General features: G+C 36.4%; 1 protein-coding gene across 4 annotated transcripts in view; it reads left to right on the top strand.

Annotated features, from left to right (window-relative positions):
• The window catches only part of TAF2 (TATA-box binding protein associated factor 2), an 85,401-nt gene that overhangs the window by 50,329 nt on the left and 16,763 nt on the right, over window positions 1–18,309 (top strand). For 3 of the 4 annotated variants that reach the window (XM_043879113.1, XM_043879112.1, XM_043879115.1), the window contains 8 exons: window positions 707–900; window positions 1,708–1,847; window positions 4,446–4,515; window positions 7,653–7,762; window positions 13,238–13,467; window positions 14,792–14,947; window positions 15,408–15,513; window positions 17,878–18,000. In XM_043879113.1, the coding sequence (XP_043735048.1) occupies window positions 707–900; window positions 1,708–1,847; window positions 4,446–4,515; window positions 7,653–7,762; window positions 13,238–13,467; window positions 14,792–14,947; window positions 15,408–15,513; window positions 17,878–18,000 (1,129 nt within the window). The remainder of the gene's footprint in view (window positions 1–706; window positions 901–1,707; window positions 1,848–4,445; window positions 4,516–7,652; window positions 7,763–13,237; window positions 13,468–14,791; window positions 14,948–15,407; window positions 15,514–17,877; window positions 18,001–18,309) is intronic. The other variant, XM_043879114.1, reaches the window with a different exon arrangement.

Raw genomic sequence — 18,309 nt, 5'->3', positions numbered from 1 at the left:
GCCACGGTTTCACTGCAGGGGGTGCAGGTTCAGTACCTGGCTGGGGAACGAAGAACCTGCTTGCTGCACGGAGCAGCCAGAGACAAACAGGAAACTGCAGAAGAGCTGTGAGCCTGTGGCAGTCTGATTCTGGGCCTCAGGGTTCAGCAGCTAGGTTTATCACTGTCTCCCCATCTGTTTGCCATGAAGTGATGGGACCAGAGGCCATGATCTTAGTTTTCTGAATGTTGAGCTTTAAGCCCACTTTTTCACTCTCCTCTTTCACTTTCATCAAGAGGCTCTTTAGTTCCTCTTCACTTTCTGCCATAAGGGTGGTGTCATCTGCATATCTGAGGTTATTGATATTTCTCCCGACAATCTTGATTCCAGCTTGTGCTTCCTCCAGCCCAGCGTTTCTCATGATGTGCTCTGCATATGAGTTAAATAAGCAGGGAGACAATATACAGCCTTGACGTACTCCTTTTCCTATTGGGAACCAGTCTGTCATTCCATGTCCTAGTAGCTAGTGTGTTACTATTAAGTAAATCTCTTTCACTCTTTTCTCCCAGTATGTGAGTCTATGCCAAAGGACAGAGTTGAATACTTACCTAAAAACTTGCTTGTCTTTGCAGATAACTTATGTTTTTACAGTTACTGTATTTTATTTCATTCACTTTTGGAAAGAAGTGTAAATTTATCATCATCTCGTAACTGTCTCTTGGCCTAGTTTTCAGACAACTATTACCGCGCAGAGATGATCGATGCCCTTGCCAACTCTGTTACGCCTGCGGTCAGTGTGAATAATGAAGTTCGAACTTTGGATAACTTAAATCCGGATGTGCGACTCATTCTTGAAGAAATCACTAGGTTTTTGAATATGGAAAAACTTCTTCCAAGTTACAGGCACACCATCACTGTCAGGTATAATGATTCTTCATATTTGCTTCTTAATGTTACTTGGCTTTCATAGTTATTAGAGAAATTTATTTTCATAGAAAATAGAGAAATAAAGTAAAAAAAATCTTATATGAGTCTACCATCCATAGGTAAATTATTACTCTTTTGGAGGTCTTCTAAATTTTTTCCTGTGATAACTATATCAATTTTTAACTTTTGACATATATATATAATTTTTATATTCTACTTATATCATGAATACTTCCTCATGTCATTAGAAATTATTCATAAGCATTACATTTGATATCTGCATAAGCTTTTATCCCATTGGATATAGTTTAAACATCCCTCTATTGTTAGACTTCTTTTAAGATTTTTTGTTTCTCTCAAATTTGTTGTACATGACTATCAACAGGTTTTATCTGTTTCATTAGGAGTTTGCTAAAAAAAATTGTTGATTTACCGATTCAGCAGTATAAATAGTCTCAGCTTTCCATATATGTTAGTGAATAAAGCATATTTGTATCACTAAAACTTTTAGAAAGAGTACTTTATTTAAGTTATATCTTATGCTAAATACATTTTTCTGTAGTGTGTTCCTATTATAAATATAATGATACCTGAAATTGGATTTCCTAAGTTTTGAAATATGTTTTCTTTTAATAGTTTTTTAGGGTCATTATAAAAACTGAGTGTTAAAAAATTAAAAAGATGATTCAGATTACATCAATTTTTCAGTTTATTGTTACAGATTATTTTATATTCCGAGGAAATAAGTTTAATTCAAAATACTTTAAGAGAAGTATTTAACTATGAATGCTATTTTCCTAGTTGTTTGAGAGCCATACGAGTGCTTCAGAAGAATGGACATGTGCCCAGTGATCCATCTCTTTTTAAATCTTACGCAGAATATGGCCACTTTGTGGACATTAGAATAGCAGCTTTGGAAGCGGTGGTTGATTACACTAAAGGTAATGCTTTAGAAATATATGCTCATATCATTTTAGAAAGAATTGTTTACCATTTACTATTTAGTCATTAGGATTTTCATAGTATGTGCAATACAAATATCTTGATTTTTAATTCTTAACTCACTGATTTAGAATTTTTGGTAAATATAGAATTCATATAAGAATTTGTAAATGGGAGAAAAGAATAAAATAGATAAATACCTTTGGTCTTTCCAAGAAGTCTGTATATCATTCTGTAGCCTTAATTAACATGTCATTTCAAATTATATAAGGACTCAAGAAAGCATTTTGTACCTGTCATAAATTTTCTCCGTGAGAGTCTAAGAAGAGCTAAAAGTTGGGGACTTCCCCCGTGGTCCAGAGGCTGAGACCCCATGGTCCCAATGCAGGGGCCTGGCTTCCATCCCTGCTCAGGAAGCTGAATCTCACATGCTGCAGGGAGGACCCAGCACAGCCAATAAATAAATATTGGGGGGGCAGGGAAGAGGTGTAAGTGGGAACTTCAGGAGGAGGGTTAAGCATGTCTTCGTGAAGCTGGAGAAAAAAGAAGGAAAAAAGTGAATAAGCGAATATTACATATTCAGAACATTTTCAGAAATACAGAGAGGAAAGTTAAGGAGATGAAGGTATTTTTTTTTAATTGTCATAAAGAATAATAGATGGAAGAAAATAATAGATATATTACACCCTATTATCCAAGAAATAATAGGATACTTTGAAAGAGTGTAAATGAGACTGACCTAAGCTAGAATCTGATGAAATTTAAAATTTTAAGATTAAGGAAGTCTGTAAATTTCTAACTATTCCTAGAAGTGTCAGAACCCATTTATTGTACAAGGTAAAAGAATAATGTAGCCTATCAATTCTTCAGAGTATAAAAAATTCAAAAGACAGCACAGGCCAACATAATGTTTAGGGAAAGTTATGATCTAAGATTCTCTGCTTTACTAATTTGTTGTTCATGTATCCTTGAAAACTTAGAAGACCATCTCCTATATGTAATATTTTTAAAAACTAAAATTCCTGGACTTCCTCAGTGATCCAGTGGTCCCCATTCATGCTTTCAATGCATGGGGCACAGGTTCAACCTCTGGTTGGGGAAGTTCTGCATGCCATGGAGTGCTGAAAAATTTTTTTCCCAAAGATAATTTTCAGCTGATCTGGAAGTGAACCAAAGTAATAACTCAAGATTGATGAAAGTGTGATGTGAAATTCCCAGTGAAATGCCAGGCATCTGTGCCTGTAAAATAGAGAGCAAAGCTTAAATACTTGTTAACATATAAAATTTAATGCAAATTTCAAAACATAGTTCTTAAAAAATAATTGCAAAAATAAGAAATGTATAAATCTAAAGTTCCAGATTATACTAAAATGTGGGGAATAAAGAAGTTATGGTAATTTTGTATCTAACTGTGTGAAGAGAGGATTGCTTAAATTTTACATATTAAGTAGAAGAAAATACACTCAAATCCTTACATTTTTATGTAAATTTTATTAGGAATACTACTTCTCAAAAGAAATTGTAACAGGGTAAGAACAATATAGTGTGTGTCTTATATATGTTGACCCAAGTTTAACAAGGGCTGTCATTTGTTCTTCCTTTTTGTTGAGGGTTAAAATTTTCTTTCAAAGAATTCTGGTAAAGATAATGTTTTTTCATATATTTCTTAGCAAGAAAAAAATGTAATCCTGTGCCAGTTTTCAATTTTATTTTGACTTTTACCAATTTGTGAAATCTGGAAATTCTGAGGTTCACTAAATAGGCCATTATTCCCAGCCAAGGTATACAAATAATGTTCACTGTCTCATAAAGAGGAAGTTTTCATGAATTAGTACTACCTGAAATCAAGTAGAATGTTAATATTATGATTTCCAAAAGAATGCTAAATTAGTAAGTATGATTTAATTGAAAGATGTTTAAAGGTGTACCATAAATCCAGTTCACTAGAAGAGGAAAAGGAAAATATTAGAAATTAAATTCTGGAAATAAAGGTTTTCAAATCATAAATATAGTAGTTTTTAAAAAGGTAAATGGAAATAGTGAATTTTGTTAAAATTAATTATAATACTGGTTTTACAGCTGTATTTATGTTGTATTGAAAAGTTAAGGCCGCTCTTCAATGAGAGAAACCACTTGGGCAGCAGCGTTTACTGTGTGATTTAATTAGTTACCACTGAATATCAAACTTCTGTGATTTGAGCATCTAGAAGCATAATTCTATTTAAACACATTTCCGGTTAGTTATTCATCTCTGATATAGGGCTCTAATAAATTACAGTTTTGTTTTATGTTGTATTTGCCATTGATTTGAGCCTAAGTGGGAAATACGCTCTTGGTCCTGTTTTTTATGTTTTGACTGCATAGATAGCACAATACTTGTAAAATCTGCAAAGTAGCCTGTTGCATTAAAAATGTAAGAAATTTAAAAAAAAAAATAAATAAAAAAATAAAAATGTAAGAAATTGCCTGCATCCTTCATTTCTGATTAGAAATCTGGCTAAGACAGAGTCCTAAATACTAAGTGTGAACTCCTTGTTTGTCACTTGTTTAATGTGTTATAATTAACAGCAAATACATTTCCTTATTTTTATTTTCAGTTGACAGGAGTTATGAAGAATTGCAGTGGCTACTTAACATGATTCAAAATGACCCTGTACCCTATGTAAGGTTAGTTTTTTTGTGCTATAATATTTTGTTTTTATAAATCATGAAGTAATTTCAGAAAATTTTACATGGAGTTAAGTCTTAATTTTTGAAAATATAGGAGTACCTTATCCAGGTACTCGTATTGTTTTTTATTTGGTTTGCCTTTGGAAAGAAAGATACTTTAAAAGGTATATTGTTATTAAGTTAATTCCCTGAATTTTATACATGACTTCTATTGTAATTTAAAGAAAAGCTTATGTAACCCTTTTCAGTACACATGGGGAAATCTCTTATGTATCAAAAAAATCATAAAACCTCTTTATCAATTGATGCACTCTATTTTAAAAGAGCAGTGTTTTGGTGTATCCCATTTGTTCCTTTTCTTACTCATATAAAATCCTAATTTTTAATAAATGGATTTAGGATCAAAAAATGTAATACAACATTGTTAAAAATTCAGAAAATAAGGGAAAATAAAATTCCAGTCCTGATTTAGTAACTATTTTCATTTTTGTATTCTCTTCATTTTGTTCATATCTGCTGCTTTCTTTGGCAGAGTAGGATATTTATAGTGTATTTGAGCAGGATTAAAATTTTTTTACTATTTCTATCTTCCTTTCTTTACACCTAACAGACTCAAATTTGTGTTCATTTGTTGTAATAATTCAATTTCATAAAATGAAATTTGAAAGCTGGAAAATAATTTAGATTTTAGCCATTCCAACTAGAAATAAGAACGTAGACCTAGAAGCATTGTCTTGCTCGAGTTTGCACATCATTTGGCAGATATTTTCTTCTGGAAAGGCGTACAGATACACTGTGCAGATTTAACCTCACTGACATGCATCTGGATGTGAGGAACATGTAGGAGGTTCCAGCTCCCTAACGGAGAAAGCTTTGAGCAACAGTTATTTTTCAGGTTAGTTGTGGTAGGCTCCTGGTTAAGTCACCTTGCATATTTCAGTGTTTTAAGCGATGCTTATTAAAAAATATTCTTTGTACAGAGTTTTGCTGTTTTTATTTCATGGTTCTTGATCTGTGATCTGAATTGTATTTTAAATAATTTGTCCTTGGATTGATGTGTATACGAAGGATCAGGTTGACGTGGACAAAAATCTCATAATCACCCATTCTGAGGTACCTATTTACATGAAAGAGCGTCATCAGGAAGCCAGCCTTGTCTGTTCTCTGGTAGAGCTCACACATTAGAAAGTTTAAAAGATGCTCCTGATAGCAAGTAGGGACAGAAATTATAAACATAGCTTATCATGTGTTCATTTATGTTTTCAATTCACATCAAGAACTAACATTAAGGCACATACTTCTGAGATATCAAAACTGCATTCTGAAGACCATTTTATATAATATTTGAAGTTATATTTCTCAATTGGATACTATACAATCTGATTGCTTTTGAAATGTTGTGGAGTTTTTAATATTCAAGTTTCAAGAACATTTGTTTATACTGTGAGCTGAAAATCTATTTAAAGATATATTCATGATTATATTTGACATGTTTACTTCATAATTGATACAGTTTATTTATATCACCAATAGGGAACCTCTTAGGCTTTACTTCATATCATCTAGCTCATAGTTACAGTTAAAAAAATTCAGCACATCTTTAAAAAGCTTTAATAGCAGTGAATGATTACAGGATAGGAGTGTTATCACATTAACGGTATTGTATGTGTGTTATTTGGTGTCTTGGGACATCAGTTGCTATATTTCTTGTGGGTGTTTTTCCCCTTCTGGTTTTTATACTCTGAATAGAAACTTTGTCCTTTTCTCTGTCATCATTGCCTTCTCTTTTCCTCCCTCCTTTCCTGTCTATCTCTATTTAGGTATAATTGACAGTTTCAGGCGTATAACATATTGATTCTCTATTTGTATATTTTGAAAAATGATCACCATCATAAATTTGGTTAACATCCATTATCATACATAATTGCAAGTATTTTTTCTTACAAGAACTTTCAAGATCTGTTCTCTTAGCATCTTTCAAATATGCAACACAGTGTTACTAACTATAGTCACCATACTATACATTATCCCCCCATGACTTATTTTACAAGATAAGGGAAGATTTGTACCCTTTGACCCCGTTTACCCATGTCACCCCACCCCCACCCCCGCCTCTGACAACCTTCAATCTGTTCTATTATTTAAACTCATGGAGTAACCATCATATAGAACTGCTGTATTCTGCTGTAATTGGATAGGATTCTTAGTCTTAAAGATAGGCAGACATTTCTATTTCTGCTATTTCTGTCTCTCTTAACATCAGTGACATTCCTTTCTTCTGCCTCAAATATAGCATTTTATTTTCATGGCTTTTGGTTGATTTTTAAACTCCTAATAGTAAAATGACCTTTAATAAGAACTAATTCTTTTAAAGAATACAGATTTTTAAAATTTCTTTCTTTTAACATTAAAAATTTTTTCTTTGTTATTATATATATCAGGGTTACTGATTTAGATAGATCACTAGAGATAGATAAAGCTCTGCAGAATTTGGGGGCTGAAACCTTAAAATTTGGAGGAAAAGAAACGAATTACTTATGATTACCCCTTTATGCTTTAGAGCTAAGTTTGAACATCATTTCTCTAAGGATACTTTCCTGATTCTCTGCTCTAGGTTAGGTTCATCAAGTAATAGTTGTCCATAAAATCCTACAGTTGTTCCCTTACCTAAGTATATGCATATTACCCATGTATATAAATATTAATTTTATAGTTCAATTTTTTTTTTTTTAGTAAAAAAAATTCCCCCATGGGAACATAAATTTTAAAAAGACAAAGACTGTGTCATTTGCCACTGCATTTAGTATGATGCTTTGTATATGGTTAATTAAATATGTGTTAAGCAAGTGGTTGTTATGTATATTATATATTTTATTATATATGTATTATTATATATTTTCCCCTTCTAATCACATATATGTTTAACTTAATTCATATGTTAAAGAAAAGTGATTTTATCTGTAGTGACAACTGTATGTAGAAAAAAACTTCAAGCTGTTGAATTATTTTTAAATGTTTGAGAAAGTTCTTAGTCTAAGAAGAGAGGTGATGAAATCAGATGGAGAAACCTGAGATCATTTGCAGATGTTTTTATTTCACAGCTAGCAAAAGTTTAATTTTTCCTTGTCTTTCAGACATAAAATTCTAAATATGTTGACTAAAAACCCACCCTTTACTAAGAGCATGGAGTCTCCCTTATGCAATGAAGCTTTGGTAGATCAACTTTGGAAACTTATGAATTCTGGTAAGAGAGCAGTGGCTTTTTTTTTTTTTTTTAAGGAGACTACTTACCATACTTACCTTCACAGTGGTGGCTGCGATAACATTTGCTAAGGGCATAGCCACTCACTTTGCCCCACAGGGTTGTTGAGGAAACAAAACTACTAATTTAGTGAAAGTGTCTCAGATGTTTAAAGAGCTGTAAACATGAACTTGCACAGTATTACACTTGTTTTTATTTCAGAAGGTTACAGAGGGTTGAAAAATAAGTCTTCTTTCTCTTTCCACTAGTCCTCCTAGTGGCCTTTCCCAGAGGTAACCAATTCCTTACGTATGCTTTTCAGGGCGGTATATAATGTTAGAATTCTGCACCTTGGAGGTCATGGTATCTCATCATCACAGTTTTAGTTTACATTATCTGAGTGAAGTCAGGAGGCGGTCAGTGCTCCCAGGCATGAGCTCTCAAATCAGTTTGCTGAGGATTAAACCTCAGCTGAATGACTTGCTCTCAGTGTGATTTGTCTAAGCCTATGATTTTCTCATTTTTAAACTAGAGTTACGATGATAGCTCTTTCTGCAAACTGAAAATTAAATGAGTTATTATTTGTAAAATGCAGTAACTAGTTCGTATTAAGTGCTCAGAAAGGTTGTTACGCTAACATACTGATGATATTATGTTGAGTACTTCTCATATATGTGAGCTATCTGTAGTTCCTGTTTTGTAAATTGTTCATATTCTCTAACATTTTTATTTAATTGAATTGCTAATCTTTTCCTGTAGGGTTGTAACTATAATATATATGTAAAGAAAATTTGCCTTATGTCTCCGATATGTTGAAATTGTAATATTGGTTTTGATTTAAAATTCAATCTAAAGCTAGACTGAAAGTGTTTGGCTTAGAGATGAGTTGCTACAGACAGATGGAGAGGGAGCAGTGGGTATTCATTGTAATAAATATGTCATTTTACCTTCTCTCTAAAGTATTGGAAGATAACTTGTTTGCCTATCTCAGTAGTGACTACTTCACTGAATCCCACCTAAATAACAAGTTCTGATTCTTTTTCAAAAATTAATTTACTAACATTGAAATGTTAAGCAGTTGTATGACTTCTGTCCCTCAGTTTCATAATCATAGTACAATACCCCCAAGTAAAGGCACCATAGTAGATATTTGATCGAAATATAATAAAATTGAAAATAAAATGGCCCTTGTCCTCAAAATCTTTACAAAATAGCACATAACCCAGTTTATATCAATATTGCCAAATTATTATTCTCATGTTTTCCCTAGTACCTAGAAGAATGATTGCTGGTGTTTGCATGATGTTCTATATTTTGCTGCTTGTGGTTACCTAAAAGGATGTTATGATTACTGTCATTTAGATCCAAGAAATGAGCACACAAGTTCATGAATTTGTAAAGGATCATTCAGCAGTTAATATGTGGCATGAACTGTACTGTGTTGAATATATTCTTAGCAAGAATGCGTGATTCCATGATTGTGATGGAGTACAACTTCACAGAAAGTCATAATGAAGTACGAAGAAGTTGCATATCACTTCTTAGGGAAGATTTCATGGGCAAAATAAATGTGTGTTTAAGATTAATGGGACAATCTCTATTAAAACGTTTGAACTCCATTGGAAGATTGTGGTTGTACAGATTGAAGCTCTGATTGATGTTTAGTATTTATTTTTGTTAGTGTTGAAAATAAAGTACAGTTACTGCTTCGGTTTGGAATTATCTGTGCTAATAATCTAAACAGAACAGATCAGTGAAGCCATTGGCATAAACAGTTTTTACTCTTGTTCTTCAGATCTATAAATAAATGGGAACAGAACAATATGAACAGTGGGAGTGGCTCAAATAATTGAGAAGGGTTTTGGTTTTCTCTTTTTCATGTTTTTGGAGAACATTGGGCATTAGACAGGGAAGATTGATTAGAGGATTGTCTGAGACAGTTCCTGGTTTTCACCCTCAGCTGCAGCATTCTGAAGGCTTATTTAATCTGCCAGCTGCCCCTCCCAACTCAGCCACGTAAATGGCAAGGAACACTCATTATCTGCCACCCCCACGCCAAGAAAGGAGTCGTAATCCTTTCCCCTCAGGTAGCAGTGCTGACCTTGTGTTCTCATTTGCAGTTATGCTTTGGGACCAGCCCTGCCTCCCAGTCAGAAAGGCAGTGCTCAGGGCTGATGGTCTCTGCTCAAATCAGAAAGTATCTGAAGACAAATCCCTCAGATGACAAATCTGACTTAGAAAAGATCATTCCTTCATTATCTGAGGTGGTTGCTTTTAAAGCTGATCAAGGCCATTTTCAGGGCATTTTTCTTTTCCTTGGTTGTGCTTGGAAATCTTGATTCCCTGACAAGGGTTTGAGCCCATGGCCCCTGCAGTGGAAGCTTAGAGTCCTAGCCACTGGACCACCAGGGAAGCCCCAAGGACATTTTGCAGTAAACTCGTCTCTGCCTATCAATGACGGACGCTGAGAGTGTGTACAGTTAGGCCCCACAAGCATGACTGCCGTGTGGTTGGTTCTGTCCTGATCTTCCTGTCCATCTTTTCTGACTCTGCCACTTAATGCCACTGGAAAGTGACACCCATTTTAAGATTTTATTCCATGGTTTTGAAATACAGTGTTCTCATTTTTTTCTGTTTTATCATTTTAGCAGAAGCACCGCTTATTTTTTAGCTCCATCCTATCGGCCTTAAGTTGTAATATTTATAACTCAGGTTTTTTAGGGGGGGGAAACAGTCAAGGTCCTCTCTTAAGAACAGAATAGTGCTGCTTCCTCCATCCAAATTGAAGGCCTGCTGAAACCTTTACCAATCCAAACCCAAAGCCCACACAGAAATACCAAGTAGCAGCACGCCTGCTCTGGGGACTGGGGACTTCAGCAGCCTTCATGGCCTGTGCTGCCTCGTGGTCCTTAGCGGACCTTCAGGACACAGGACACCCCAGCTCACCAAAATATACATTTCCCACCTGCTTCTTAAAGCTGAGATAATGCTTTTTAAAAAAACTTTTTAAGAGTCCATACTCAGCTGCCTGACTGGTTTTGATGTCATCTACAGTATGTAAAGATTCCAGAATCATTATTTGCAGCTGACAGAATTGGGCAATACTCACCTTCAGGGTTTAGTCTTATTCCAGTTGTAAATGCACCCTGAGCCCTTCTGGTTTCTTTACTGACAGAGTGTCTGAGATGGCGTCTTTTCCTGCCCTACCCGAGTGGTAGACACGGAGGGCTCACTGTTTCGGCAACCTTCATTCCATTCTTTAGAGGGCTGAGTCCCTCCAGCCTCTGTGATGAAGGTCCAGGAGTCCGATCCCTGTCCTCTGCGGAGCCTTTCCATGTGTGAAAAGCATTGAGGAGGAGGGTAACGAGGGCCCCCAAAACATTGGGCAGTTTCAGTCCATTAAAGTGTCCAGGTGTGGATATTCCAGAGAAGGAAATGGATTTCCACTGTAAAATCCTTACCTTCACTCTGTACTGTTCCTATTTCTGCTTTCTCTGTAGTTTTTATGATATAAAAACTCACGCTTCTCAGAGCTCCTGCTGCTTCCTCTTGCTTCCAGCAGTATCGTGTATCTGTTGTTCCCTTACCACGTAGTAGCAAAATTGAAGATGTCTCAAGACTGACAGGTGTTTCATGATGTGCAAAGTGCCTAATACAGAGCAGTATATGTAGTATGAACTCTGTAAAATTGTAATCCTCTGACAGTTGAAAATCCATGTGGATTTTCTTTGCATATAGTTCATATAACACTTACTTATCTGTTCCAGTTGTTGTTTAGTTGCTAAATCACGTCCGACTGTTTTGCCATCTCATTAGACTATAGCGTGTCAGGCTACTCTTTCCATGGGACTTTCCAGGCAAGAATACTGGAGTGGGTTGCCATTTCCTTCTCCAGGGGATCTTCCTGACCCAGGGTCTGTTAAAGTATATCTCATCAAAATCATTACTTGAGTGCATTTTATTTACTTACTCTAATATTTGTTGTTGAAAACCCACAAAACTTAATATTATTAACTGTCCTGAATTTACTGTAACAATGTCTTTCCTTTTTGTTCCTCTTTTTTAAAACATTGTGGTACTCTTCTGAAACCCTAGTTCTTGGCCAAAATTATGTATGTGGTTTATTTTTCTTGTCTAGAAGAATATTTCTTCTCACCTGTTGTAAATTTTAAATTCTGGCTAGAAACTGCAGTCATTGTCTAACCCTCGGTGATAATCTCATCTTGGCAGTTCTCTGTGGTGGCAGTGTCTACCTGGAATGTCCCACTGGGGGAATGAAAGGAAAGTGGGAAGAGTTCTGACGTTACCGTGCTCTGGTCTGCCGTTGTTGTGGGTTGAGGTATACTCTGAGACCACAACCCTAATTTCGGAGGTGAAAACACGGATCCTCGTCAGAGAAGCTGAGACGTCTCTTAACCGCCTTAGACTGAGTTTCTGCAGATGCAGCTTTCCTCTGGCCAATACATGTTACAGCCTGTTGCCATCTCAGCGGTTTGCTGCTTTTTTTTTTTTTTAAACATTCCTAATAGAACAGCACAAATATGTAGGTATTGAGCAAGCACTTCTTCTACAATAAATCTAAGGTTAGAATTGTGTTAATTCAAATAGTTGTAGGGTTTCTTACCGTATTTAAAATCTGAAAGTAGTAAATCTGAGCATTAGAATTTGTCTCCAGTGGCAGGGTTCAGTAGGGTTCGTGAAGGCTCTTGGTGTGCCACCTGCCTGACATGCTGTTAAAGAAGAGAATCGGGCCAGGTGGACAGAGAATGACTGTGGACCAGTTCTGACTCTTCGTGACCCCAGGGACTGTAGCCCACCAGGCTTCTCTGTCCATGGGACTCTCCAGGCCAGAATACTGGAGTGGGTTGCCATTCCCTTCTCCAGGGAATCTTCCCAACCCAGGGATCAAACCCAGGTCTCCTGAATTGCAGGCAGATTCTTTATCATCTGAGCCACCAGGAAAGCCCAGTATAAATCTAATACTCCAAGAATAGTATTTTTTTTTTCTGGCTTTAAATCTTCCTTTTAATTCTTCCTCCTCGGTTAACTGCTCCACATCCATTCATTCCCTGTTCCCTCTGTCCGATTTTCTTCTTTAATAGCATGTTGGGGAGACGGCACACCAAGAGCCTCGTGAACCCCACCCTGGAAACAAATCTGAATGCTCAAACTTATTACTTTCAGATTTTAAATATGGCAGGTGTCTAATTTTTATTTCGTAGGAGAATGATTAGGTTTTTCAGTTGTAAGATGCAGTTTCCTTAGAACATTCGTGGTTTCTGCGACAGTGTGTGGGTACCTGGTGTCAGCGTAGGAAGCATCTTTACAGTAGAGGGCTTGCCCTTGGGGCCCAGGTCAGTAGGCGGCTCCTCTAGCCGTCCTGATCCTCTCTCCCCTTGCTTTGTGCAGGCTCTGGGCATGTGGAGGTGTGCGGGTGAACGTGCACTCTGACCTGTTGTCCTGTCGCTTGCCCCCTAGGCGCGGCTCACGACTGGAGGCTGCGGTGTGGCGCTGTGGACTTGTACGTCACGCTCTTTGGCCTCAGTAGACCTTCCTGCTTACCCTTGCCAGAGCTTGGCTTGGTCCTTAATCTGAAGGAGAAGAAAGCTGTCTTGAATCCAACCATCATTCCAGAGGCCATAGCAGGCAACCAAGAAGCTGCAGTGAATCCAAGTAGTCACGCACAGCTAGTTGGATTCCAGAACCCTGTAAGAATCACACGTGATATGGAAAAAGTATCAGTAGTTTTATTATTTAGAGCTCCGAAGAAGAGAATTGTTTCTTTAGAACTAGTGGATTTTAAAGCCACTAACAGCTTCTCGCACCATTTTAAAAAAGTGCTGGCTGGCATTGTCTTAGCACTTTGCAGTTTCTAAAGTGCTTCTGACAGCTGTGTGATGGCGACGTGACCGGTGCTGAGATGCCAGCCCACTTACTGCTCTGGGACGGCAGTGACTTTGCACCTTTGTGTAAAATGTCTCCTCTGAGTAGGAGAAAATTGAACATTTAACTAGTTACATATTAACTGAACTTGTCTGTACACTGTAATGGCAGGCTGTTTTGAACACAGGACCTTGACTTTTCTCTTTTTTTGCTACTTTGCATTAATAGCATCATTCCAAACCTATGAAAAGTGCCTGACAACTGCTTATTGAATCATTAGTAAATAATTAGGTAATAATGAATGGTCTGGTGAACATGTAATCTGCTGGTTGGGGGAGGAGAAATGCATTATGTTTTTTTTAGTTTATGTATATGTGTATGTATTTGCTTTTACAAGAGCTTTTTATTTCCAACTATGCATTGTGAAATTATGAGACTTTATTGTAGAAAGACCTTCAGGATCCATATCAATTATTTTACTGTAATTTAAAGAAAGTTTCCCAGAAGTGTCTTGCTCATTGATGACACAAGATCCCCAGTGCTTCAAGCTTCATTTTTCACCAATATTTAGACCAGATTACTTGCCTGGCAATACCCTACTGGTGTTTTGACACTTTAAAACTTAAATTTCTCTTTATGCTAGTTAGTAATAGTCATTTAAAAGAGATTATTCACCTAGATTTTCTGAAATATAATCATACTTATTTGTTGTAAATTTAAGATGTATCCTAGAGTTTGGGTTATGAAGAAGTAAGACAAATCTTTTCATAGGAAAAAAAAAGTCTCATTAAAGAGCTCTTTTATATCTGACTATTTATAAGCCAGTGGAAATGAATATGTTTATAATTCTTGTCCATATATGTTGATTTATCCACTTTCATACTTGGAGTCTTCAGGATAAGAGGAGAAAATGACACCAAAAGGTATATGCTGCGGGGAAAGTTTTAAAAGTTCCCTTTAATATCTCCCTTCTCCTCCCAGAAAGACCAGCAGATAGGAGAGGGTGAGGTTCGTCTCCAGCCCATTGCTGATAACTTTGAGGCACTGGGCATGTTCTAATCTGCATGGTTGCTGTAGGTCTTAGTTTTCAGCTATAATGTGAGCTACTTGTCTTCAGGAATCTAATTTTGATCTTGAATATTGCCACAGGAAGATGATCACCTTGCCAAGGAAGCCTCATGTAATATGTCAGCTCATCAGCAGGGAGTGAAGAGGAAGGCTGACACACCACTGGGGTCCCCACTAGAGCCTGGTCAAATACTGGAGAAGAATGAGGATAGCAGTAAAGTCAGACTCAAAATCAGAGTAAGACATGCAGGCTCCACCTGTGTGAGCAGCGTAGGGCGCTCACCTGCCTGGTACCTCGTGACCACTCACCGTGGTCTCCTCAGCAGGACAGATGGGGCAGCCCCACCTGTCAGAGGACGCCAGTGTCCGTCTCAGACACTCCAGCGACGCTCAGACTTCCGTTCCCACACGCCGCTTCTGTCTGTGTGCACCACCCACACAGCTCTCTGCTGCTCGCCACGCGTGGGGCAGACCCCAGCCGCTGTCACACTTCAGTAGCTCCCAGGGAGCTGCTTCTGGAGGCTGGGCCACATCATCTTCTCTTTCTCTTAATGCTTTTTGAGAAGAGGACTACTTTTCCTTTTAAATGTTTTGGGGCTATATCCTGTGGCTTTTCTGCTACCTTTCCTGAGAGCAAAAGTCCAGGCATAAAATGATATAATGGCTTCTTTCTTCCTTTGTTTTGTTTGTCTTACAGTTTTCAAGTTCTCAAGACGAGGAAGAGATTGATATGGATACTGTTCATGATAGCCAGGCATTCATTTCCCATCATTTAAACATGCTTGAAAGGCCGTCAACTCCAGGTAAGACAGTGTCCTGCACCCACTGGGGTGATGGGGAGTTCGCGTGATATCAATGTTGGAAGGTGTGTTGCTTTACTGGCAAGAGAATAGCTATAAAATTTAGAGTTAGGCAGTATAGAATACTAGATTGTATCAGATAACACATATCGGCAAAGGAATAAATTTTTTTAAAGTATTTCTTTTGATTTTTTACTTTGTTTTGGTTCTTTTTAAATATTTGGCTTACTTCTAGATTTGTTTTTTCAAAAATCCATTCATCAGATTCCTTCCAGTAGCTTTAATCTCTGGTTTTTGTTTCTTTGTTTTTTGAAGTTTAGACTTAACCTCGAAATAAAATAAGAGGTCTGTTTTTTTTAAATAATGTAACTATAATTATATATAAAACTTCCTGACTACAACTAATGCAGCCCGTAACGCAACTACTTTCTCTTCTTGACTGCTTGTTCCATGTAATATGTCATGTTATAGATTTTTAAATACACCTCTCAAACATCGTAATCTTTTCCATTGAAAATATTACCTGAGACAGTATTGAGTTGATAAACTTTAATTTACCTTATTATTTCCCTGTGGGCAGGCATTTGTTTCTGATTTTAATTTTATGCAAGTAATTCTCTCTGAGTGTCTTCATACAGAAGCTTCTGTTTCTTTTTTTGTCAAATTCTTAGGATAAATCCCTTAAAATATATTTTTGGTAAAAAGATTAATTTTAGCTTTATTTTAAGATACTTATCTTTAGAAGATTTTCATACTCTTGGTGTTACTGCCATAATGCTTTTTGAAGAGATTATGCCTAGTTCATATGATCCACAGTTTTCAGAAGTAAAGCTTTGGTGTGACTTGCTTGTAGTTGTGAAATACAGTAATAAACAGGTCTTGGTGACCCTGCCCCCCACCCGTAACCTGTGCAGCGTCCCCGTTCTGCGGCCGTTCTCACTGTGCTTCCCTCCCGATTCTGTCCACCTCTCTGCCTTGCGAGTAATCGGTGTCTCAGCTGTTGTTTCTTCAGCATTCTGTTGCTTTTCTTTACAGTGTACCACACAGATACATGATCTTTATGTTTACTTTGCCTTTAGTTTTTGAATTATATGAAAACTGTGTGATACTCAGTATGACTTGGCTTTTTTTCACTCAGCGTTATGCTGCTGAAATTCACCCATGTTGATAAAGACGTAATTCATCACTATTTATTATCATGCTTTGTACTTCATATACTGTTTTATTGCCATTGTGATAACTTAAAGGATACGTAACTATAATTACCATTTAAAATGATTATTTATTATGATTATCATAATTCAAGTTTATATTTCTTTAATTATGAATGTGACTTTTTGTTGTTGTTGTCAGGAGTAGGTACTATTCCTATTTCTTTTTACTGGAAAATCCTACTTATAATTCATGCTCGATGTGGTTATCTTCCATGACCTTTGTGTTTGAATGGGGTTTTTAAACGTGTTATATTTGTGCACCTCTCCCTTACCCACCTTGGTATGCTTTTTGTTTGGCTTTTTGTTTAGTTTTGTTTGTAAGATCTAAATTACTTTTTACTATCCAGTAATCTGGGATGAACTAGTAGAATTTGAGAATTGGCATCAAAGAGAATATGAACCTAATTATATTTGAAAACTGAAAGGTCATGAATTCTTTGGCTTTCATAATCATAAGCAATCTTAACAATTATTTTTCTATTCTGTCCATTGTATGGATAAGTAAGTTTAAGCAGAGACATATGAAATAATTTGCCCTCAATGACATACCCAAGTAATAGCCACCTCAGTGCTAGATCCAAATCCTAGACTTTTCCATATGACAAATGAAAATGAGACACAAAGAAAGAAATGTCTTACCTGGACTGTGTATTTAACTTGTGAATGATTTGGCGTTAGAACCTGGGTCTCCTGGTACGACAGTGCTCTTCATGTTTTACCATTACAACGTTTCATGTTTTAAATATGTTTGTTCTGTAATCCCTAAATTATTTTGATCTGTTAGTTAAATATTGTAATGGAATTTATTAATAAATTTTGGGGAGAACAGCCATGCTTAACTGTATGCAAAGTTCCACATAAATAATAAAAAACATGACATGACATGGTTCTCCTCCAGAATATAGACTCCAGTTTATGTGTTCAGCAGTTCAGTCAGGTGAACTGTCTTTCTTGAATGTTTATTTTTCTCAGACTTAAGTATATTGGAACCATGACAAAGGATTAAATCAAATGGGATCTTCAGTGGTTTTAAAAAATAGTATTCTTTTTATCATTAGAGTTTTACTGTTGAACTGATACTGGTTTTAAGGTAGACTGTTTTCTTCTTTTGGGAAGTAAATAAATCCCCAGTTTTCCTCTTTTTGCATCTTAGGGCTCTCCAAATATCGGCCAGCTAACTCGAGATCTGCTCTGATGCCCCAGCACTCCGCAGGCTGTGACGGCACGCCCACCACGAAGCCCCAGTGGAATATGGAGCTCCCACGGAAGGGAGCAGGTAAAGTACTGTTACTATCATTGTTGGTATTTTGCTCAAGAATGAATCTATAAACTTCATAAAGTTTCTTTATCAATGTAAAGAATACATTAGAAACTATAGATCTGAGGACTTGCTTCTCATTATTATCTAACAGACTTCTTTTTTCAAATACAAGCTGCATATATATTTTTTTGAATTACTTTTGATTCATAGTGTTGTGTTAGCTTGAGAGACGTGCAGCACAGTGATTCTGTTCCACGTACATATGTTCTTTTTCGGATTATATGGGTTATTACAGAGGGTTGAGTGTTGTTCAGTGTGCTGTAT

Source organism: Cervus elaphus, chromosome 21, assembly GCF_910594005.1.
Source record: "Cervus elaphus chromosome 21, mCerEla1.1, whole genome shotgun sequence".
NCBI classification, from domain to species: Eukaryota; Metazoa; Chordata; class Mammalia; order Artiodactyla; family Cervidae; genus Cervus; species Cervus elaphus.
The sequence above is the reverse complement of the archived record's forward strand: the minus strand, read 5'-3'. Positions and strand labels throughout refer to the sequence as shown.